General features: G+C 37.5%; 1 protein-coding gene across 1 annotated transcript in view; it reads left to right on the top strand.

Moving 5' to 3' along the window:
* The window catches only part of Lrch2 (leucine rich repeats and calponin homology domain containing 2), a 106,642-nt gene that overhangs the window by 20,843 nt on the left and 60,255 nt on the right, over nt 1-25,544 (top strand). The window contains exons 2-3 of the mRNA XM_042665837.1: nt 13,317-13,461; nt 17,033-17,159. Of these exons, the coding sequence (XP_042521771.1) occupies nt 13,317-13,461; nt 17,033-17,159 (272 nt within the window). The remainder of the gene's footprint in view (nt 1-13,316; nt 13,462-17,032; nt 17,160-25,544) is intronic.

The raw sequence follows: 25,544 nt of genomic DNA, 5'->3' as shown, positions 1-25,544 counted from the left end.
ATAGCACTTTTATATTGGAATGTCATCATATTGATTCCTTAGTCATTATTTCTTGGTGAAACTGAAAGATTTTGTAGAATTTCTCATAGACAACACTGCATACAGCCACCCCACCCCTTTTGAATAAAATCTTGTCCTTCCACGTAGCTTAATTGTTGCATGACTCACAGCCCTTTTCTTACTGAGAGACATGTAATCTGTTCTCTGGTTAGCAGCAAGACTGTGTCTTGCTGCATCTGTTTCTGTTTGAACCCTTGCTTCTCAAAGGGTCTAGGCTCTAAATGAATCATCACTATTTGCTGTGGTTTAGTGAGACTTGTGTTATCATTTCTCCTAATTGTTGGCTTGGAAGCAGTTTTTCTTCATTTTGTTCAGTGTCTACAAGTGACCTTCTTACCACTGTACTATGGTTAATATTTTATGTCATCATGGAAATCCTATAACCTACACATCATATTCCTTCACTAAAGTTTCAGTGTTTATGGTCTTTTCCTGAATGACAGCACAACACCCTTCTAGAGATTATTGAGTCAAGAAATCACCTGTTTTTGCACAGAGCATATGTTGAAAGCAGATGCCAGAGCCCTGGGGTTGTCATTTCCCATCAGGCTCCAACATTAGAGTCTAATACTTCAAAGGCACTCTCCATTTTTGCATGGACAGACAGCTGTGAGGCCTCCTGTTTTCTTGATGCTTTTTTCTAGTTCTGACAGTTCTTTAGAGAGAAAATAGATAAGAAAGTATTAAAATGTAAAGTCTCACTAACCAGATTTTACATACTGTAACTGCTCACATTTGGGATATCATAGTTACCAAGAAGTAGAGAAAATTAAACTTTTTATTTTCATGTTAGAAAATAAATAAGTTGGTTTATTTTTACACATTATCCTAAAGCAGAATTCTGATATGTATTATGCCATAAAAATAAATATAATGGTCTGATTTCCACTATCTATTTTGTATCTTTGTGAACATTATGAACTATTCATTACATATAGTTTGATAACTTTCCTTTCATTACTATTACTTATTTCTTCCTGGGAGTTTAATAGTTGCTGAATATTTACTTATTTGCAATATAGTGAAGAGTGAAAGCAATTCTGAGAGTATTTTCTGCATTAGGGAAAACAGAAATATAGCTCAGATCCAGTTAAGTGCTCTTGTGCTAAGTGACCTAGTTATCTATATGTAGTCCCCAAGACTTTTGTGGACTTGGAGATATATCCCAAATATTGAGGTGCAGTATTGATTCAGTCACATAATTGTGAAAATTATGGTTTTAATAGGAATAAGTGATGACTGCAGTGTTACCATCTAAGGAAATTTGGTACCAGAGTCAAATGAGAATGGGATTTCTAGGGGTTGGTGTCTGAGATCTTTCTTTCTTTGTTTAACTTTTCATTTGTGTTTATTTAAAAACAGTTCTTAAAACATTTGAGTGAAATTATACCACCTTTGATAAGCAAAGGACCTGAAAATAATATTTTAAAAATTAGCAGACAGTCTTGGCTTCAGCCATGACACAGGTGTAGTTTTCCCTTCCAGATGACTTCATTTTATTTTGTTCTTCTTTCATTTCAAATTCTGGCTTCTTCCATATTCCTTTTACATAAAGCATTCTTAAATGGGACTTCTAGTCTGATAATGAGTATATATATATTTTTTGTTATGCATATGTTATTATTTATTTATTTTTAATTGTGAAAATACCCTACGGAGGGGTTACAATTACATGGGCAAGGTAATTTCTTCTTCTTCTTCTTCTTCTTTTTTTTTTTTGGTCAGTCGTGGGGCTTGAACTCTGGGCTTGAGTGCTGTCCCTCAGCTCTTCAGCTCAAGGCGAGAGCTCTACCACTTGAGCCACAGAGTCACTTCTGGTTTTCTGGTGGTTTATTGGAGATAAGAGTCTCACCGACGTTCCTGCTTGGGCTGGCTTTGAACTGCGATCCTCAGATCTCAACCTCCTGTGTAGCTAGGATTACAGGCGTGAGCCACGGTCGCCTGGCTTGGTAATGAGTACATTTCCTTTTTTTTTTTTTTAAATTATGAGTACATTTCTTATCAAGCATTGTTGCCTCCTCCTTTGTTTCCCCTTCCCTTCCATTCCCATCCCTTCTCATTCCCCCACCCTCAAAGTTCGTTTGTCGACATAACGTCTTGTGTAAAATTTTTGTGTGCCATTACTGGGACCTGAACTCAGAGCTTCTTGTTCATTGCTCAGCTCAGTCACAAACACCTTTTGATCTTCACAATGATAGGTATTATCTTAATTTACATTGCTTATGAATTCTATGATCTTTAACAATAAAACTTTTTTTTTTACAAATTAAGTGATATGTACATTTATTTCCTTTAGCTTATTATCAGCTGTTCTCTCTTTCTCTCTCATTCCCTCCCTCTCATCACTGCCCTTGAATTACTTAGTTCACTTTCATTAATGTTCAGTGCAGCTTATGGGCCACTCTGCTATATTTTTTCACCTGCTTTCCACTTATTCTGTGCTCTGCTCCCACCTTCCCTCAGATGTACATGTGTATATACCATATATGAGGTAATAAATTCAGAGTCGTCTAAAAACTATAGTACAAATTCGGTGTCTACCACTTTGGCCACATCTCCACTTCTGTCTTTTTGTTGGCTAATTGGTTGATCTCCAGGACTTTTCTGTCTAGGCTGGTTTCAAACTCAGAACTTCAGATCTCAGCCTTCTGAGTTAGCTAGGATTACAGGCATGATTCAATGGCACCCAGCTACATTCTGTCCTTTAGATTTTTCTAATTTCAGCTTCACTTATTCCTGAACTTCAAATACTGGTTTGTGCTGGGCACCAGTGGCCTGTTATACTAGTGATTCAGGAGGCTAAGATTTAAGGATCATGGTCCAGAGCCAGGCTGGGTAGGAAAGGCTGTGAGACTCTTGTTTCTAATTAACCACCAAAAGCTGGAAGTGAAGCTGTGACTTAAGTAGTAGAGCACTTGCCTTGAGAAACTCAGGCCCAGGTTCCAAGTACATGACTCAAGACTGGCACACATACAAAAAATTTACTCGTTTGTAAAACTTATCAAAGGACAGCTTCTGCATTTTTCTTCACCATAAAGCCACTTACTGTCATAGCTCTGTCTACCATAGTAGCTCAGAATTAATAAGGGGCATGTGCCTCCCTTCCCGTCCCCAATGTCAATAGAACCTTCTAAACTTTTGTGCTTCCTTTCTATAGATTATGCCTGGTGGGATGTGCTGGATTCTCAGTCGTGGTACACACTGCTTCCATATTACCTCTCAGTCTACCGAATGGATATGGGGCATTTTTTAGTGCCAGTTCTGGGCAGACAGTCTTGCTTGGCTTTTTTAAAAATAAGATTTTTATTGTAAAAATCCTGTGCCAGAGGGGTTACAGTTACATGAACAAGGTAGTGAGTACATTTCCTATCAAGCATTGTTGCCTCCTCCTTGGTTTTTCCCCTACCATCCCTTCCCTCCCACCTCCACAACTATAGTCCCTCCCCACCCCCACCTAAATTGTAAAGTTCGTTTTTCAACATAGTGTCTTGTACATCACATTGTTACAATGGGTCAACCTGTATCCCTATTTAAGCATTTTGTTTTTTCCCTTCCCCTCCTCAAATTAGACCGACATTAAATACAATGAAAACAGGAGTTATACCATTGGGGAAGAACAAACAAAGAAACAAAAAAAATCACATGGTACATTATAAATGCATTAGAAACAATAGAAAAAACCACTTGTGTTCCTATTTTGGGGTTCATTTCACTTAACATCATCTTATCTGTTCATATGTACTTAGCTTTTGACTTTTTCTGCTTGTACCAGACATATACTAGTTATTGCAAATAAAGGAAACCATGGAACCTATGTTTTTTTGGGCCTGGCTGACTTCACTTAATATAATTTTTTCTAAGTCTTTCCATTTCTTAACAAATGAGGCAATGTCATTCTTTATGATGGAGGCATAGAATTCCATCATGCGTGCGTGTGTGTGTGTGTGTGTGTGTGTGTGTGTGTGTGTGTGTGTGTGTGTGTGTGTATCACATTTTCTTGATCTATTCATCTACTGAGGGGCATCTGGGTTGGTTCCATATCTTAACTATGGTAAATAATACTGCAGTTAACAAAGTTGTGCTGGTAGCGTTGGTATGGTCTTGTTTGTGATCATTTGGGTAAATGCCCAAAAGTGGGATTGCTGGGTCATAGGGGATCTCTATGTGGAGTCTTTTGAGGAACCTCCATATTACTTTCCAAAGTAGTTGAACAAATTTACACTCCCACCAACAATGCAGTAGGGTTCCCTTTTGTCCACATCCCCTCCAGCATCTGTTGTTATTAGATTTCTTGATTATAGCCATTCTAACTGGGGTGAGGTGGAATCTCAATTTTGTTTTGAGTTGCTAGAGAGGTTGAGCATTTCTTCATGCATCTATTGGCCATTCTTATTTCCTCTTCAAAGAAGTTTCTCTTTAGCCTTTAAGTCTTTTAGTTTTATTATTGGGCAGTTGTTTCTTTGAGGATTTGTTTTTGGAGGATTTAATTTTTTGAGCTCCAAGTATATTTTAGATACGAGACCCTTATCCGTTGTATGGCTAATGAAGATTTTCTTCCAATCTGTGGGCTTTCTATTGATCTTGCTAGCTATGTCCTTTGCCATGCAGAAGCTCTGCAGTTTCATGCAGTCCCATTTGTCTGACTTTTCTTTGATTTGTTGTGTTTCTGGGTCTCTATTAAGAAAATTTCGGCCTGTGCTAAGAAGACCTAGGGTTTCTCCTATTCCATTTTGTGATGTTTTCAGGGTGTCTGCTTTGACTCTGAGGTCTTTGATCCATTTGGAGTTGATTCTGGTGCAGGGTGATATATAAGGATCTAGCTTTAGTTTTCTACATGTGATTAACCAATTTTGTCTTGCTTGGTTTTATTTTGCTTAAAGCTGACACTCTACCATTTGAGCTATACCTCCATTTTTGGCTTTTTCTGGCTGATTGGAGATCAGAGTCTTAGGGATGTTTCTGGTCTGGCTGGGTTTGAACCATGATGGTCAGATCTCAGCCTTCTGATATGATAAAATTACAAATGGGAGCCATCAACTCCTGTTGAGTCTTGCAGGTTTTTGAACCTTTTTTTTTAACCCTTTGTACCTAATTTATAGGTAATGTCTAATGTAATCTTTTTAAATGAATAATCATAAGTCAGTCAGGATGCTACCTGGGGAACAGAATACAACTTGGAAAGTGAAGATAATTTGTTTGCAGGACCACAGAGAATTTGACCCTTTGAATTTCTAAATATTTTACCACTAAATTCTTTGTGGTTAGGATTCAGCTTTTAAATCCTGCTAGAAAAATAATACCATTGTACTATTGGGAGACGTTCTTCCCAGGTCTCATGCTCCCATACATCTTACAAGTGAGATGCTAAATACCTCATGTCTTAAACCATCTTTGTTTTATTAGTTGGTTCTGAGGCCTGAACTCTGGACCCGGGTACTTTCCCTCAGCTCTTCAGCTCAAGGCTAGTGCTCTACCACTTGAGCCACAGCACCACTTCTGGCTTTTTCTGCTTTGTGGTGCTGAGGAATCGAACCCAGGGCCTCATGCATGCAAGGCAAGCACTCTACCAATGAGCCACCTTCCCAGCCCCTTAAACCATCTTTTCAGAAATATTTATTTCTACCAGCAAGAGCCTTACAAGATAGACACAAGCTTTTCTTAGCAGAAAAGGTCATATTGGTTTGCATCCTTGCCTAGTCTAAAGGACAGTTAGGCATCGTTCAAACATAGGATAGGCATTCTTATTGTTAGAAACATTTAGCTTCCCCATTATAAGATTCTTTGCCTAAAATATGATGTACTTCGTGCATATGCCATTCTAACCCACCTACATTATCCACATTGTATTTGAGGGCAAAGGAAATTGGTGCAAATGGACTGTTCATGCCACAAGCCTTCTGAGTACCAGTCCTTCGTCTCTCTCACAGTAGTCTTATGCCTTGTGCTGGCATCTGTACAACAGCCTTAAGCCAACATTGACAAACTAGTGGGATCAATTTTACTCCTGTCATAATCTTTCACAGAAAATTGACACAGTATTTTGTCTATAGGATGTGTCCTCTTTTTGAAAAAATTTGTTTAGGGAATTTGATTTAATTCTTATTTATTGAATTGATTGCAATATTGAAACATTAATAAGGGCTCATCTGTTTAAGGAATCAAGAAAAGTGTGTGTTATCTCAGATGCAACAACTCATTTGGTAAATTAGCAACATTGGAGGACTTTATAAGTCTGTTTATTCATTTCTTAACTTGGAAGTGGGACTTCAAGTAATATTTATGTTATGCTTCCAACAGAATATTTAAAATGTGACACAAGAGGTCATGATAGTGGCAGAATGGAAAATCATACAGTGAACATGGACTTTGAAATCACAGATGAGTTTATGACCTCCCTGTTGTTGGTTTTTACTAGTTAAGGAAACTATAGTTCATGGCATCCAACCTGCCTTTGCTTCTTATGTTTAATGTATGTACATCTTAAGATTGTTATAAGGTTTAGATATCTATGCAAAATGAAAAGCATTTTGATCCAGTATATGAGGTCTGTGTATAATGTTTTTTTCAATTATACTTCTGTTATTATTGATAGGAATTTAAAGTGCTAATTTCAAGTGATTTCTCTATGTTCTCTCCATCCTTCCCTCCTTTCTCCCTCCCTTCCTCCCTCCCTGCCAGCCTTCTTTCTTTCCTTCCTTCCTTCCTGTCTGCCTGCTTTTCTACCTTCCTGCCTTCCTGCCTTCCTGCCTTTCTGCCTTCTTGTGTCAGGGTCTTGCTATATTACCTAGGCTAGTCTGGAAATTCTGGAAAGCAGAAACACTATGGTAATAGCTCTATTAATGATGACAATTTCTTCTCCCAACATGCTTTACTCTATGGGAATTTCCAGAGATAAAAATGATCAGGATTTAAATATTACCTGGATTTTTTTAAAAAATAAAAAGGCATATGGCAATCTGTATTACTAAATAGCACCTAAACAAGTCTTACTTTAAAATTGGCAGCTTGTACAGGCCCTCCTCCAAGGAAAAATACAGTTTACATTTTTATACATTAATAAGGGCTCATCTTTTTAAGGAATCAACATAGAGATTCTGTTTAAGGGATCAACATTTAAATTTTTAAGGAATGCAGAGAATAAGAGAGCAATCTAATTAGTATAATTTATGTAGTATGAGTATTTCTGAAAGTCATTTTTTCTACTTGAGCAAAACTGCTAGCAGATAGACCAGACATTACACTGAGCAGCAGATGGACCCATCTGGTGCTTGGGGCTTCAGCTTGGGGACAACAGTAGATGGCCTTTCCATCTGACTTATCTCCTTCCTTCCCCAATTTCCTTAATCTTTGAAGCTCAAGAGTGACATGGAACATAATTTAGATCAGGTTACTTAAGATGATCTAGTAGCAGCAGTATTACAAGGATTGTCTTGAAGGAATACAGAAATAGTACGCATCAATCTGTTTACTGTTGATTGACTGCTTTTACTGCTTGATATGATTATGATTAAAAAGGAGACAAAGATGGGCACTGGTCTTGCCTGTAGGAGGCTGAGACCTGAGGATCACAGTTCAAAGTCAGCTTTTTGGGAAAATCTGTGAGACCCTTATCCCCAATTATCCAGCAAAAAGCAGAGCTGTGACTCAAGTGGTCCAGTACCAGCTTTGAGGGATAACACTGATGGATAGCACCCAGGTCCTCTTGCTTTAACACACACACACACACACACACACACACACACACACACACACACACAATGAATAAAGGGAAATTAGTTCAGTGTTGTAAAGGTGATTAACCCTAAGGATATTAATTAATTATCACCTTGCTGGACAAGAAAAAGTACAAGGCTATTTAATTTTAAAAGTTTTTACAGACATTCTAACTTTAACTCTGATAAATGAGAATTGTGGATTTAATTAAATTTTTTGTAACTGCTCTAACACCTTACAGTAAATGTAATGATTTAAAGCAACAGAATTTTAGTTTCACATAGCTCCAAAGACGAGAAGTCCTAAGTGAGTTTTATGATGCTAAAGTCAAGGTTCAGCAGGACCATTTTCTCCCCAAGAGCTCTAGGGGACAATCCATTTTCCCTCTCTTAGCTTCTGGTGGCTGTGGCATTCTATAGCCACATTTTTCCGATGTTTGCCACACTTCAATGTGTCTGTATAATTTTTGCCATCTCCTTCCCACTTCTAATACTTGACAGGGTCTGGCTGTGTAGCTATGTAGCCTATGCTGGTCTCAAACTCAAGATCCTCCTGTCTTAGCCACTCAAGTGCTGAGATTACAGATGTGCCCTACCATACTTGGTCTCCTCTGACTTTTTCTTATGAGAACATCATTTAGGGCTCACTTGGATGATCCAGGTTGTCTCCTCTTTGCTATGAATCTTAATTATATTTTATAAAATGTTGATTTTTAAGGTAACATAGGATCCAGGAATCATTACCTGATTATCTTTCAGGGCTATTTTTCAGCCAACCATATGAAGATAATAATAAATGAATTTCCCTTTTATGTGTGGAAAAGATTAGCCATCTTTTTGTTTTTTCTTAAATCCTTTTTGTTCCCAAAGAAGGAGAAGGTAGACTTTGAAACTGTTGTGAAATTAATCCTCCAAGGAATAAATTAGCAGTTTGTTCTCCTGTCTTTAGATGGAACCTTTCCTTCTTTTTACTGTCATTTGAGCCACACTCCCATCCCTTTATGCCTGGGCTGGACTGCAACCCTCCTACCTATGGCTCCCACATAGATTGTATTACAGATATGTGCCGTTGTGCCTGTCTTGTTTGTGGAGGTGGGAACTTACTGTGTTTTTGCCTGGAAAGATCTTGAGATGTGATCTGGAGATTAGAAGATCTCTGCTTCCCAACTAGCTGAGGAAACAGGCTTGTGCTATTGTTCCTCACACTCATTAAATAACTTTTAATGTTATAGAAGCTCCTTCAATAAGTGCTTATCACAGACAAAAGATTTAAATGATTGAGTTTTATTTTTATATCTTTATGAAGTTAATCTTCACATTTCCAGTTAAATATCAAATGCTATTAGTGTGAGATAATTCACAAAATTAAGATATAAGCTGTTTTGGGTTATTTCCAGCCTTTCTTTCCATGGTTTTAGTGTTCTTTTGGCATTATTTTGTTTACCCAATGCTTATAAAGAGAGGATGTTTATACTGACTTAAAAATCTAAAACATAGCCCGGCGCTCGTGGCTCTCACCTGTAATCCTGGTTAATCAAGAGGCTGAGATCTGAGGATCATGGGCAGGAAAGTCTGTGAAACTCTTGTCTCCAATAAACCACCAGAAAATGGGAAGTGGTGCTGTAGCTCAAGTGGTAGAGCACTAGCCTTGAGCCTTGAGCGAGGGACAGCGCCCAGGCTCAGAGTTCAAGCCCCATGACTGACAAAAAAAAAAAAAAACACCTTAAACATACTAGGTTTCCTTACTTAGAAATAAGAGCTTGTGTTTTAATTATGATTTTATTCTTTATTCATTTAGCTCCATTCAACTAGAGTAATAACATAATTTTAAATGTTTACTAAATAACTACATGAACACATCCAGAAAATAGTTTATGATATAAATTTAATTAAATTCCTTAAGGGAACTTGTACTATCACTTTTAATTCAACTAATCTTTTTTAGAAGGGAAAAATATAAAGCATCAAGCAAAATTTTTCCATTATTAATGTAATGTCTTGTTGTTAATTGAAATACTTTATTGAAGTCATTATTAATATAGATTTTTTTCCTATAGCTCTGAACTTTTTTGATGTCTTCATGGGGCCACTCTCTTTTTATTATTGCTTTTAGTATTCTCTGCTTGTTTTCTTTACTTGGTTCCTAAGTGTTGGCCTTCCTGATAGCCCATTCCCTTCCTTCCCCTTACTCTCCCACTTTCTTCCTGCCTCCCCCTCCTTACTTTTGAGATGTAGGCTTTGCTGCTTATTCTGGTTTTAGACTCCTGGGCTCAAGTGATCATCCTCCCTCATTCTCCTGAATAGCTGGGACTACAGGCACATAACACTCCAGGCAGATAGATGGCCTATCTTGATCTCAATACATTGATGTTATATGATGTCATCTATTTCTTTTTTATTGTGAAAATACTGTACAAAGGGGTTACAATTACATGAGCAAGGTAATGAGTACATTTCTTATCAAACATTGTTGCCTTCTCCTTTGTTTCCCCTTACCATCCCTTCCCTCCTCCCCACCTCCCCCCTGTGCGCCAAAGTTGTAAAGTTCGTTTTTCGACATAATGTCTTGTATATCTCATTGTTGCGATAGGTCCACCTTCCCCTCCACAAATTATACCTACATCAAATATAGTGAGAACAGGGGTTATACCGTGGGGAGGGACAAACAAAGCAACAAAGAAATATCTTATAAATATGTTAGAAACAACAAGAAAGAAAAAACATTTGAGTCCTTATCTTGGGGTTCATTTTGCCTAACATCAACTTATCTGACTGTTTCTGCTTGTCTCAGACATATACTAGTTATTGCAAATAAGGGAAACCCTGGGACCTATGATGTCATCTATTTCTATGATTTCCACAACCTCCAATTATTTGTCTGTTTCAGACCTCACTTCTGAGATGTACAATCACCTGTGAAATGTTTATTTAGCAATCTCCCTTGAGTCTCTTTCAAATAAAGTTGAGCTCTTGACTGAAGCCCTCTTTCAAATAGCAAAATAAAATCCCACCAATAGCAACAACAAAAATTTCTGTTCGATTCACACACTTTTTTGAGTAGCATCATGAAGGGGCCTGTGTGCTATCTTTGATATCTCTTATTTATTCCCCATAGCCTAGCCCTTGTCTTTCCCTCTTACGTATGAACTCCAAATTGTGTTTTAAATTCTATCCACTTTCGCGTTTTCATCATTCTTGTGGTTTTTATTCAAGCTACTGTCATCGATCTCTAGGACCAGTACATTATTTAGTAATAAATTTTAGATATTATACTGAAAACCAATTAGACATACTTTTTGTCTTTAGGATTTCAAATTATTGGTAACCATTAATTTTCCTGAAGTTAGATGAATAGAGATATAATTCTAAATGTAAAAGAAACAGAAACATTAAACTACATATAATGGCTTCATTTCCTTACTCAATAGACCAGACCAGGTAAGCCAGATATCCAGAAACTTGATTTTAAGGTTAGATGTTGGTATCGTAAGTCTATCAGTTTATTCAGATATTCAGAATGTTACAATGGGAGGAAGAAAAATCTAATTTTCACATTATATATTTCTTTCTCTTGTCAATTACAAACAAGAATCCATGTCTCTTCATTTCTCTCCCTCTCTTCTCTTCATCCATTCATTCATATTATATACTAATACATGCATATTAATATTCTGAATTTACTATTTCCCTAAGTAAACATGTCTCATCCCTTGGAATGAGGAAGGAGAATACCAGTTTGAGCAAATTATCCGGGAACATTTTGGTAACTGTCTGAGAAATAATGGTTTAGAAGAACATGTTCAGGTCAGGTTTCATATTTGTAGAATCTGAGGTTCCTGAAAGGCATAAGGAGGAAGTATGGAAGATCATTATATCCTTTGAAGCTGAGCACATAGTGACACACTTGTAATCCTAGCACTTGGGAGGCTGAGGCAGGTGATTTTTAGTTTAGGCCAGGATAAGTTACATAGCAGAACCCTGTATCAAACAAATAACGAACAAGGTACTTATACATATTCTGAATTTGTAATTTTTCAGTATATGAATATAATTTGGACATGTGACGATGAAGTCACTCAGTAGATTGTCTTAAAAAGAGAGTCTTAACTTTTGAAAAGATTGACATTCCTAATTCAGGTATAGGAAAATGTAGCCAAAGAAACTTCAGACATAATAAAGGTAGTGGGAAAAATCCAAAAGGGTGGTTGTTTAGGCTAAAGCATGAGAGTTTTTCCAGATACATGAACTGGTTGTTGATATGTAAGTTGCTGGTTACTTGGTTGATAGGGAATGACCAGAAACCAACTTGTACTAGGGTAACAGGTCCATGGTAGGAAGGTAAGAATTTAGTTGTACTGTGGATTTATGTGAACTTGGGTGTGAAGGAGGGAGAGAGAAAGATGGAGGGAGCTGTGGAATCTTGAGGGATTTTTTTAAACGTCAGAAATAATTCCTCACTAATACTTTTAAAGCTGAATGTCAGATTTGGATTTTAGAATTTGAAGCAGATTTTGTTAGTATCATTTTGAAGTACATTTTTTGGTGCTGATCTTGGGGCTTGAACTCAGGGCCTGGGTGCTGTATTTTGACTCAAGGTTAGCACGTAGCCACTAGAGCCACAGCTCTGCTTCTGGATGTTTTGGTAGTTAATTGGAAATAAGAATCTCAGGGTCTTTCCTGTCTGGGCTGGTTTTGAACTATGATCCTCAAATCTTAGCCTCCTGAGTAGCTAGGATTATAGGCAAGAACCACTCGTGCCCAGCTTGAAGTGTGTTTTTAAATAAACATATCTTCTGTGAGTATATTTTATAATTTTTGTGCTGGTCCTGGGGCTTGAACTCAGGGACAGAACACTGTCCCTGAGCTTTTGTGCTCAGGCTGGTACTTACCACTTAGGTCACAGCTCCACTTTTGGCTTTTTGGTGGTTAATTGGAAATAAGAGTCTTATAGATTTTCCTGCTTGGGCTTGATTTGAACCATAATACTTAATTCTCAGCCTCCTAAGAAGCTAGGATTACAGGTATGAACCACCAGTGCCTCGATATTTGTACTTTTAAAAATTTTTATCTTCACAGAATTGGTCCATAATATTTATAATATTTTAATAGTTGCTTAGGTTCTAAGTGATTCAGCAAGTGTAAAATTGTTCTGTTTTGAAGATGACAGAGATAAGTAAGGAGTTAAGGAATTAGAAAATGAACAATAAAGGAAGTCAACAAAATTAAAATATTTTTCAAAGTAAATAAAGTCTTCTAGCATAAAACATATACATTAATTTTTAATGGGGTATATCTAAAACAATTTGGTACTAGGGTAATATGCCCATAAAATTCAAAACATAAAATGGAAAAAAGTAGAATGTGGCGCTGTGGCTCAAGTAGTAGAGTGCTTGCCTTGAGCTGAATTGCTGAGGGACAGTGCCCAGACCAGAGTTCAGCTCCCACAACCAACAAAAAAATAAAAAATATAAAATGGAAAAAAGTCTTGTTAATTTCTGTAGATATGTGTATTTTTGATACGCAAACACTATTTTTGTTTTTCAGATCTTTCTAGAAACCGCTTTACAGAAATTCCTTCTGATGTGTGGTTATTTGCACCTCTTGAAACATTAAACTTATATCATAATTGCATCAAAACCATTCCTGAAGCCATTAAAAACCTGCAGATGTTAACATACCTTAACATTAGGTAAGAAAATTCTTTTAAATAAATTTTGGATTTTCTTATTGATCCCATTATTCCTAGTAGCAAAGGATTGTGTTTAGTTTGGCTGTGTAGCCTGTATTTATCTCCATAATATCTTATGTGTTTTGCAATATTCACATTGCTTTGTAGGGCTTTGGTCTTTTCTGTAAAGCAGTTTATGCACAGCAATCATTCACTTGAGAACCTTGTTAAAAGTGGATATCAATTCCTTGAATCTACTATGGAGCCTGCATTTCTAACAGATCTGGTAATGACCATGCCTGCCTGTTGGTAGTTAGACCTCACTTTGAATAGCAAGGCCATACCTATTTTCCTGAAATCATGGCACCATAGTACAGATTCACTTAGTTTCAGTGAAATATAAATATTTCTTAAGTAATTAAAAATTATTGTAAAAGTGATGTACAGAGGGGTTACAGTTATGTCAGTCAGCTAATGACTACATTTCTTTTTGAACAGTGTCACCCATCCCTAATTTTCTCCTACTTTCTCCCTTCTTGACTCCTCACCCCCTCAAGGTATCAAGTTCATTTTCAACATAGTATCTAGTATCACTATTGCATTGGTTCACCCTTTGTCCCAGCATTTCTGGGATTCCCCTTCGCTTCCCCAAGTCAGATAAAGTTACATGCAAGATACAGAAATCAAAAACAGTGTAAAAAGGGAATAAACTAAAGTGGGAGAAAAAAGAACAAAAAGAAAGAAAAAAAGAAATAACTACAAATAGTACACTAAAATAACTTCATTTTTCCATATATTGAAGTTTTTTTCAATAAGCATCATTTTATATGGTTATATTGAACCATTGTGATCCTCTGCTAAAAATTTTTACTGTTTTTGTGATTTGTTGCTACTTCAAGAATGGATAGATTGGGATGGATTTTTGGAAAGTTGCAAATTGATGTCAGTGTTGCTTATTAAGTACTTTCTATGTGCCAGGTAGTATTGAACATGTTTCCCCATATTAGCTTATTAAGTCTTCCAACAGCATTTTGCGATTGGCACTGTTATTGTCCCTGCATTACAAGAAAAGAAAGTGGCTTAGCTATTTGTCCAATGTCATACATACAACTGTCCCTTTGTATTTGTGATGATTAATTCCAAAGCTTGCCTCAGATACCAAGTCAGCAAATGGCATGTTGTTTACATCTAACCCATGTGCATGCTCCCTATAGTTTCTCTGATCTCTATATGATTATTATAAAGGCTGTAGAAATAGTTGCTATTTGCTTAGGAATAATGACAAAAAGTCTGCACATGTTCAGTAAGATGCAGATTTTTTCCCCTGAATATTATTGATCCATGCATAATAGGTTGAAGCCTCTGAAATAGAACCCATAGATATAAAGGGCCAACTGTAGTCAGTAAGTGATTCTGGCTGTACTGCTTTTATCTGGAATTTACAAAAGAGTTGCTACTCATGTATAAGAAAAGCACTGGCTTGCCAAGTGAATGATATTGAATGGAAATCTGGCATGTTGTAACTTTGGTTTTGAATTATTTTCATAGCTTCCATTAACTAAGTTACTTGTCTATGTTCCCTTATAGGGAAGTGGTAAATATAATTAATGTGCATAAGTAATAATGCAGTCTCATTGGCCTACCTTATGAGATATTTGAGGAAAGGAAGATAGTTTTATGTTTCATTTTATTCTTTTATGGAATAAATGACTTTCTAAGAACTGAATTACATTTATGCATAAACATGTATGGTATGTCTTAGAAAAATTTTACTAAAATTTCCTCTTCTATCCTTTGGTGGGGGTACTGGTGTTTGAACTCAGGGCCTCAGCTAGGTTGGTGCCTTGCCCTATAGCTATGCTCCTAGTTCTATATGATCTCCTCTAAAAGTTGAGTACTGATTTTTGTTTACAGGCAGACATTTTCAAACATACTATATTGAAATAACATTTGCTCTAGTGACTGGCTTTATTTGGTCTCCTCTAAAACATGTAGTAAAGAAGAGTTGATTAATGACTTACTTGCTTTGTTGGAAGAAACTGGATTCTGGAAAAAGATCATTAGGCTAATTCAATTAGCTTCATCTGTTTCATCCTTCTGGTTCTCCTTTTTGTTTTAGCAAGTATTTATTTGATCACAACTGGGTGAAAAGAAGGAGAAATTGAGAACAGGGAGAACACAGTTGCTGTTCCCCATGCAGGAAATGGGAGTTAAAGACCCCTTAGATTATCATGCTTCTTAAGGGAAAGAAAATGGATTTTAAGGGCCCTTTATTTCTTAGAGGATAATTAGAATCAGTTTGCTCTCATTTTCCTATTTATTATTTTAGTTTTGTAAAATATCTAAATAAATGGCTAAGATGGTTTTTGACTTGTATTCTGCACACTCCCCACTTTCTGATTCTTGCTGTAGAATCCTTATGTGCTCCAGCACACGAGGCCCAGACTGACCATTTTTTCAAGGAACCTCTTGGTGCTTCAGTGTGAAGGCTTGTGACCGACCCCAGTGTATTTGACATTCTAGTAGCCTGTCTAGCATTACTATTTGAGAAGCATTGTCTTTTTCTAGCTTTACACTTGATTGTAAAAGTCTCTCAAGTGGCAAGGTAATGAGTACATTTCTTATCAAGCATTGTTGCCTCCTCCTTTGAATTTTTCAGTTTTTATATGATCTAAGCTCAAAGTTCTATTAAATAGATTTTAAGAAAAAGAAACCTAAAAGATCCTCAATAAAAATAAATGCATTTCTAAAAAAAAAAAAAAAAGTCTCTCAAGTGTTTCTCAACATCTTCCACATGGATAACATTAGGTGGAGAGTCTTGAATTGCTCCTCTCGAATTGGCCTTTTGTTGCTGTGGACTGTAATTGTCACTTTCAAAAAACAGAAGAGATTATTTCTTGTTCAATGCTTGTCACTGCACAAATTGAATTGAACCCTTTTTATATTGTGATATTTGCATCTTTTGGGTCAGTCAGCCTGCAATGATATTAAAATCTAACCCTAATAGCTTGAAGCCAAGGGTTACTTGGCCATGTTTCCTCTGTTTGACTCTTAGCTTTCTCCCTTACCAGTGTGAGATTTTTTTTCATGTGTAAAATAGGAGTGTGTGTTGGAGTTATCACACATAGGGTCTTACTTATTCTTTCTCAGCTTGGAACATAAGAAATGCTACTTTTTTAGAGCTAAAGGAATCAAGGCATTGAACATACTGAATTCATCGGAGTGTAGGGCATTCTTTAGCTCAGAAGAATCAGTCTGAGTTTTGATCCCAGATTGGGTACAAGCAGTATCAGAGATAGCAGTCACACTTGTGTGGAAAGTTCTGCAATTCATGGACAGGTCACTGAACTAGTTTTCAGTTCCATTTTCTGTAATGGAGATACTACTTATTGAGTTAATGTGATGATTAAATGAAATAGTTCATGTAAAGAATTCACATGTGCTTGATAGAAGCTACGTACTCACTAAGTGGGACTGTCATTTAGTAAAAGTTTATTGTTTTATTTCCAGGTGATTTGTACTCTTTTGTTTTAACAGAATATGCCAATTTTCACGCATATTTCTCATAATAAGATTTTCTTAATCTTTTCAGCCGAAATCTTTTATCAACATTGCCAAAGTACCTGTTTGATCTTCCTCTTAAAGTTTTGGTCATCAGTAATAATAAACTGGTATCCATTCCAGAAGAAATTGGGAAGTTAAAAGATTTAATGGAACTGGTAAGTGAATTGGTCACATTTATTGTACATTTTATGTCTATATTTATATCTCTACTTATCTATATATGTACCTATGTATGTGTCTGTCTGTATGTATCTATTTATCTATCTATCACCATCTAATACACCTTTACTTTTGTACTTTGTGAAATTTTACTGGAAGTTTAAAAAAAAGAATGGCTTGATATGTTTAAATTCACTTTAGTAAAATTTTGAGATACACTGATTTATATATGCTTTCATCTCCCAGTATATAAAAGCCTGGTTAGCCCTTAGGCCTAGAGCTGCTAGAAGGATTGCTTAAAAGCTTTAAGAAATGCTTTTCAATGACGCTGTATAAGAACTCTGCCGAGGCTTCAACAGGAAGATGGTGGAGGAGAAGCTGGAGTCTAAGTAAGCTCTCGCATAGAAAGCAGTTTTAGAGTTCCAGTGAACAGTCCTAAGTCAGAGAATTACACCACGTGTGCCATCACAGGACAGAGACATAGGCCAGAGAAGGAAACCCAGGCAAGGAGACACTTCTGAGCCCTTGCCAGCAGCCGCTGCCGCGGCGGCAGCTATGGCGGTGGCGGGCGAGCGCAGCCGCCATACCTGAGCAACAGAGAGTCCAGGACGAAGGAGCCAGACACAGCAGGCGCGAGGATTCTACTCAACACCAGCAAGAACCGACAAGGAGCGGACATCTTCATCCTGCAGTTCGCAGACCAGAGACGACCCAGGAACTAAGACTCGTTGTGAGTAGAAGCCTGACGTCCTCACTCCTTCTCAGGGAGCAGAGGAGGGAAAGCCACCCCTCCCCCCCCCAGCACCGGTGATCTCCATCTTGCATACCGACAAAGCTCGGCGGAGCTGCTAGCTCCAGCTCAGGCCTTGGAATAAAACTAGCATCATTTAGCAGGTCACAAGAACTTAAAGGCAGTATGACCTGCCAGACTCAGCTCCACCCAGGGAAAAGTCACCCAGCTCGGGCGCCAGCCCGAGGAGTGGGTTTCTTCACTGGGTAATCAGAGCCAGAGGCTGCCTCTCCCTCTAGCAGCCTCGACAAGCAATTGAAAATCAGTAAACAGAAACCCTTAGAATGGCTCCAGGCTGGGCTCTGTGAGGTTTTCACAAACCAGCCCTGGAAAAGCTACCAGAACCTAGCCTCCTCACTGCATCCCCCTCTTTTGTGATACTCAAAGCAGATCTGTCTCCCAATGAACTAGCCTGGGAGGAGGATCGCCAAATCCTGGGTAAAGCAGAGCATTTTACTGCCTGTTCGAACAAACTGACTTAAGAAACCAACCAAGCCACAGGACCACAAGCAGACCAGAGACCCCAACAAGAGACTGGTTACGGACACAAGGGAGATACAGGATTTTTCCCACTACTCCCCCAAAAAAATCAAAGAAGTTTTTTTTTTGTTTGTTTTTTGTTTGTTGTTTGTTTGTTTTTCTTTTTTCTCTTCTTCTTTTTTTTTTTTTAGTTTTTATTTTTGGTACCTTATATAAAAAAAAATTTTTTTTTCTTTTCTAAAACGTTTTTCAATCTTTAATCTTTGCCTTTTTTGATAAAAAAAATTGTTTTCCAGAAACTTTCTTTTCCTCTTATAATTTTATTTAGGGGAGACGAGAGTGTGTGTTTTTGCTTTCTTTTTTGGTCTTCTTTCTCTTTTTTTTTTCTCTTTTTAAATTATCTTTTTGTTTTTAGTTTAGCTCTACTGAACTTCTCATCTTTTTCTTCTTCCTTTATTATCCTTTTCACCTTCTCCTCTCTTTCGATCTTCTTTATGTGACTTAATTCTTATCCTGCACACCCTCAGATAAACCAGTAGTTGACTATTAGACCCTATCCCCCATTGTGTACACACTTAATCCACAAATTTATTACTCAAGTCAAAACCTCTAAGACTTAAATTCCTTAATAGCAGTACTACCTCTTTATACCTATATAATATTTTAAGCATTTTTCTTTTTAAGTTTTTCACATCTCCTTTATATCCCTCCCCTTCTCTCAATAAATTCATGTTCTTATCTAAATAGATTGTTATTGAATCTACATAATTTTATTAATTTCTACCTTTCTATTTTTTCTGGTCTCTTTTCTTTTCCCGTTCCCTTTCTTGTTTTTTCTCTCTCTCTCTACTTTCATCCTACCCAACCTATTTCCTGCTTTGAGATTAAGACTTAGTTTACTCCCCCTGAGCCTCCCCACATCAATCTATTCCTATTTTTTTACCCACATCTCTCCCTAACCCTAATAATTTCGGGTCTTCCACATTCTTCTTTGCGGTTCATAGCCCATTAACGTATAGTTGTTTGATGTTGAATAGATGTATCTGTTGAACTAGATTGTATCTGTAGACCACTGTCTGTGCAAATTCAGACTTGGGTTGATGCTTGCCTTAAGATAGTGTTCGAGCACAAAACTGGTGCTATTTTCATTGCAAATGGGCAGAGTAAGCCGGAAAAACACAAGAAAAATGGCAAATCCGGGTATCTCAATTCCCAATCCCGATAATCAGGGGACAGAACAGATAATGAATAATCCAGAGGAGAATTCCCAAATAGCTCTACAAACACTGCTGGCAAACATGATAAATGAGAAGTTTGACAACGTACAAAGGACTCTGTATGAGCGTGATAGGGAGAGAGAGGAGGCATTCCAAAAGTTTATACAGGAGTATCATAAGCGTGAGGAAGCTACACAAAAGCTGATACAGGATTTGCATGAGCAGCTTGAGAATACTCAAAGAGAAAGGCAGGAATGGCGTGAACAGGCTGAGAACACTCAAAGAGAACTACAGGAATCCCACGAATGGGAGGAAGCTTATCAAAGAGTAATACAGGAATTGAGAGAGCAGGAAGAAAATACACAAAGATCACTAAAGGCATTCATGGAATCCATTAACAAAGAGCTGAAGGAAGTCAGGGAGACCACAAAGGGAATGCTGAATGGAACCCAACAGAAGAAATGGGAGTCCAAGGAAACCATAACCAACCAACTAAGTGATCTGAGAATAAACACTGAACATCAAATTAAGGAAGTAAAGAAGTTCGTACAAGATCTAAAACAAAGCTTCAACAAAGAACGTGAAGCCATCAAAGCTGACCAATTAGAAGGAAAAGAGATAAAAAACAAAGTAGAAAGTCTTGACCATGCAGAAGATCGAATCTCAGGGATTGAAGACAGCCTAGATATTATAGAGAAAGAACATACAAACATCCAAGACAAGTCCAAGAAATATGATAGATCTATCCAACACTTGGAAGACACCATCAGAAGGCCTAATCTAAGGATAATGGGTGTAGAGGAGCACCTAGAAACAGAAGTTAATGGCCTAGGAAATTTGTTTAACAGGATCCTAGCAGAGAACTTCCCAAACATGCAAAAAGATAGGCCTATTCAGATACAAGAAGCTTTTAGAACTCCAAACAGATCAGACCAGAATAGGACATCCCACCGTCACATTATAATCCATACAGGATCAACTCAGACCAAGGAAAAGATCCTTAAAGCTGTCAAGGAGAAAAGATTAATCACCTATAAAGGAAAACCAATTAGAATCACCTCAGATTTCTCAGCAGAGACAATCAAAGCAAGAAGAGCCTGGAATGATGTATGCCATGCCCTAAAAACAAACAACTATCAACCAAGAATACTGTACCCAGCTAAACTCTCCTTCATAACTGAAGGCCAAATAAAAACCTTCCATAGCAAAGAAAAATTGAAACAATACATCTCCACCAAACCAGCCCTACAAAAGATTCTTAAAGATGTCCTACACATAGAAAACCAACAAGACCGCAATAAAGGTCAAGAAACTGCACCCAAACTGAGAATCAAAGAACCATAGGAAGAACCCAGTTTTCGCAACCCCCAAGAAGGTGGATAACATAGCAGGAACTCCCAAATACCTCTCAGTCCTTTCTCTTAACGTTAACGGACTGAACTCTCCAATTAAGTGACATAGACTGTCTAGTTGGATTAAAAAACAAGACCCTTCTATCTGCTGCCTTCAGGAGTCACATCTTGCCCATAAAAACAAACACATTTTCAATGTTAAAGGTTGGAACAAAATCTACCAAGCAAAAGGCCCCCATAAACAGGCGGGAGTTGCAATCCTAATATCAGATAAAATAGACTTCAAATTAATATTCGTGAGAAGAGATAAAGAAGGTCGCTACATACTAATTAAGGGATCTCTCTTTCAGGAGGATATTACAATTCTAAATATCTACTCGCCAAACAATGGAGCACCCAAATTTATCCAAGAAGCACTACTTTCCCTCAAATCCCATATAACTCCAAAGACATTAATTGTTGGGGATTTTAACACACCACTCTCCCCACTAGATAGATTAACTCGGCAAAAACTCAACAGAGAAACTGCAGATCTAAACAGCTGCATAGATCAACTAGACTTAACAGACATCTACCAAACATTTCACCCAGCAGCATAGAATACACGTTTTTCTCAGCAGCACATGGAACATTTTCTAAAATAGACCACATTTTAGGACACAAAGCAAATTTGTCCAAATTCAGAAGCATTGAAGTTATACCTTGCATTCTCTCTGACCACAAGGGAAGAAAATTAGAACTCAACACAAAAAGCCACCAAAGAAAGTCTGGTATCACATGGAGGCTGAACAACACACTGCTGAATCATGAATGGGTCATGGAAGAGATTAGAAAGGAAATTCAAATGTTCATGCTATTCAACAAAAATGAACACACAAATTACCAGCTCCTCTGGGACACAGCAAAAGCAGTACTCAGAAGCAAGTTTATAGCTCTGAGCTCCTACATCAACAAATTGGAGAGATCTGAAACCAACAATTTAATGAGACATCTGAACCTCCTTGAAAAAGACCAGCAAGATAAACCCCAATCCAGTAGACGGAAAGAAATAATTAAAATTAAATCAGAATTAAATGAATTAGAATCCAAAAAAACTATAGAAAGAATCAACAAAACAAAGAGTTGGTTCTTCGAAAAAATTAACAAAATTGACAGACCCTTAGCAAATCTTATCAGAAAAAGAAGAGAACACACCCAAATAAATAAACTCAGAGACGAGAATGGAAACATCACCACGGAAACAACCAAGATTCAAAACATTATAAGGGAATATTCTCAAAACTTTATGCTAATAAGTTTGAGAACTTGACAGAAATGCACCTTTTCCTAGCAAATATTGACATGCCAAAACTAAACCAAGATGACTTAAACCAGCTTAACAAGCCCATATCAAGCGTTGAAATAGAAACAGCAATAAGAGACCTTCCAGCTAAGAAAAGTCCAGGACCAGATGGTTTTACAGCGGAATTCTACAAGGCCTTCAAAGCAGAGCTCACACCAATTCTCCTCCAACTCTTCAATGAAATTGAAAGAGAAAGTTCACTACCGAACACATTCTATGAAGCCATCATAACCCTCATCCCAAAACCAGGCAGGGACCCATCAAAGAAAGAGAACTATAGACCCATTTCTTTGATGAACATTGATGCAAAACTTCTCAACAAAATATTGGCCAATCGACTTCAACAATTCATCCAAAAAATCATACACCATGATCAAACAGGATTCATTTCAGGGATGCAAAGCTGGTTCAATATACGCAAATCAATTAATATTATTAATCACATCAACAGGAGCAAGAATAAGAACCACATGGTTATCTCAATAGATGCAGAAAAAGCATTCGACAAGATCCAACACCCCTTTATGATGAAGGTTTTGGAAAAATTAGGAATCCATGGAACATTCCTCAATACAATAAAGGCTGTATATGACAAACCTACAGCCAGCATTATACTTAATGGTGAAAAACTAAAGCCATTTCCTCTTAACTCAGGAACAAGACAAGGATGCCCACTCTCTCCACTTCTCTTCAATCTAGTATTAGAATGCCTAGCTACAGCAATAAGACAAGATGCAGACATAAAGGGGATCCAAATAGGGAAAGAAGAACTAAAACTCTCCCTCTTTGCAGACGACATGATCTTGTATTTAAAGAATCCCATAGACTCCACTCCCAAATTACTCAAGCTGATTCAAAACTTTGGCAAAGTAGCAGGGTATAAAATTAACCCCCCAAAATGAATGGCTTTTCTGTATGCCAACAATGAGAAAAGCTTGGATGAAATTAGGAAAGCAACTCCATTTGTAATAGCCCCACAAAAAATAAAATACCTAGGAATTAACCAAAGAAGTGAAGGACCTCTATGACGAAAACTTTAAAATCTTGAAAAAGGAAATCAACACAGAACTTAAAATTTGGCAAAACCTCCCATGCTCCTGAATTGGAAAGATTAACATCGTGAAAATGGCAATACTTCCCAAGGCTATCTACAAATTCAACGCAATACCTATCAAAATTCCAAGCTCATTCTTCAAGGAAATAGAAGAGGCAATCCAAAAATTCATATGGAACAATAAAAGACCCCGAATAGCAAAAACGCTCCTCAATGGAAAGAACACTGCTAGAGGAATATCAATACCAAATTTCAAACTCTACTATAAAGCCATAGTAATCAAAACAGCTTGGTATTGGCTTAAGAACAGACCTCAGGACCAATGGAATAGAATTGAAAAGCCAGAAATGAACCTACAGACCTATAGCCATCTAATCTTCAATAAGGGAGCTAAAACAATAGAATGGAACAAAGACAGCCTCTTCTGTAAATGGTGCTGGCAAAACTGGTTAACTACTTGTAGAAAACTAAAGCTAGATCCTTATATATCACCCTGCACCAGAATCAACTCCAAATGGATCAAAGACCTCGAAGTCAAAGCAGACACTCTGAAAACATTACAGGATGGAATAGGAGAAACCCTGGGTCTCCTTGGCTCAGGCCGAAATTTTCTGAATAGAGACCCGGAAACACAACAAATCAAAGAAAGGTTGGACAAATGGGATTGCATAAAGTTGCATAGCTTCTGCATGGCAAAGGACATAGCTAGCAAGATCAATAGAAAGCCCACAGATTGGGAGAAGATCTTTACTAGCCATACAACGGACAAGGGTCTCATATCTAAAATATACTTGGAACTCAAAAAATTAAATCCCCCAACAACAAATCCTCAAAGAAACAACTGCCCAATAAACAAGTGGGTGAAAGACTTAAAGAGAAACTTCTCTGAAGAAGAAAGAAGGATGGCCAATAGACACATGAAGAAATGCTCAACCTCCCTAGCCATAAAAGAAATGCAAATCAAAACAACATTGAGATATCACCTCACTCCAGTTAGAACGGCAAAAATCAAGAACTTTTAACAACAACAGATGCTGGAGGGGATGTGGACAGAAGGGAACCTTACTTCATTGTTGGTGAGAATGTAAACTTGTTCAACCACTTTGGAAAGCAGTATGGAGGTTCCTCAAAAGACTCCACATAGAACTCCCCTATGACCCAGCAATCCCACTTTTGGGCATTTACCCAAATGTTTACAAACAAGACCACACTAAAGCTACCAGCACAACTATGTTTATTGCAGCATTATTTACCATAGCTAAGATCTGGAACCAACCCAGATGCCCCTCAGTAGATGAATGGATCAAGAAAATGTGGTATATATACACAATGGAATTCTATGCCTCCATCAGAAAGAATGTCATTGCCCCATTTGTTAGGCAATGGAAAGACTTGGAAAAAATTATATTAAGCGAAGTAAGACAGGCCCAAAGAAACATAGGCCCCATGGTTTCCCTTACTTGCAATATCTAGTATATGTATGAGTCAAGCGGAAAAGGTCAGATAATGTGATGTTAGGAAAATGAACCCTTAGATATGTGTTTTAATGTTTTTTTCTTTCATGCATGTGTTTCTAACACATTTATAAGATTATTTCTTTGTTGCTTTGTATGTCCCTCCCCCACAGTATAACCCCCGCTTTCACTATATTTGATGTCAGTATAACATGTGGAGGAGATGGGGAAAAACAAGTCGTTTAAGGATACAGGTGGACCTGTTGCAACAATGAGAAGTACAAGTTGTCATGTCCAAAACGAGCTTTACAACGTCGGTGGGGGGGGGAGGATTGGGACTGGGGGGGGAGGGGGGAGGCTGGGAAGGGATGTGAAGGGTAAATAAAGGAGGAGGCTGCAATGCTTGGTAAGAAATGTATGCATTATCCTGCCCATGTAATTGTAACCCCTCTGTACAGTATGTTCACAAATAAAATAAAAAAAAAAAAAAAAAAGAAATCCTTTTCAAGGCATGACATGATGGTAAATTCCTGTAATCCCAACTACTTGGAGGGTAGAAATCAGGAGGAAAGATGTTGAAGGCTAATCTAAGTAAAAAGTAAGATCTCACCTCAACCCATAAGCTATGTGTGGTGGTACGTACCTGTAGTTCCAGGTAATAGCGAGACATGGAAAGGAGGATCATGGCCTAA

Source organism: Dipodomys spectabilis, unplaced genomic scaffold (genome assembly GCF_019054845.1).
Source record: "Dipodomys spectabilis isolate Male_0828 unplaced genomic scaffold, ASM1905484v1 ptg000353l, whole genome shotgun sequence".
In the NCBI taxonomy this organism is placed as follows: domain Eukaryota; kingdom Metazoa; phylum Chordata; class Mammalia; order Rodentia; family Heteromyidae; genus Dipodomys; species Dipodomys spectabilis.
This window is presented reverse-complemented; position numbering and strand designations above follow the sequence as displayed.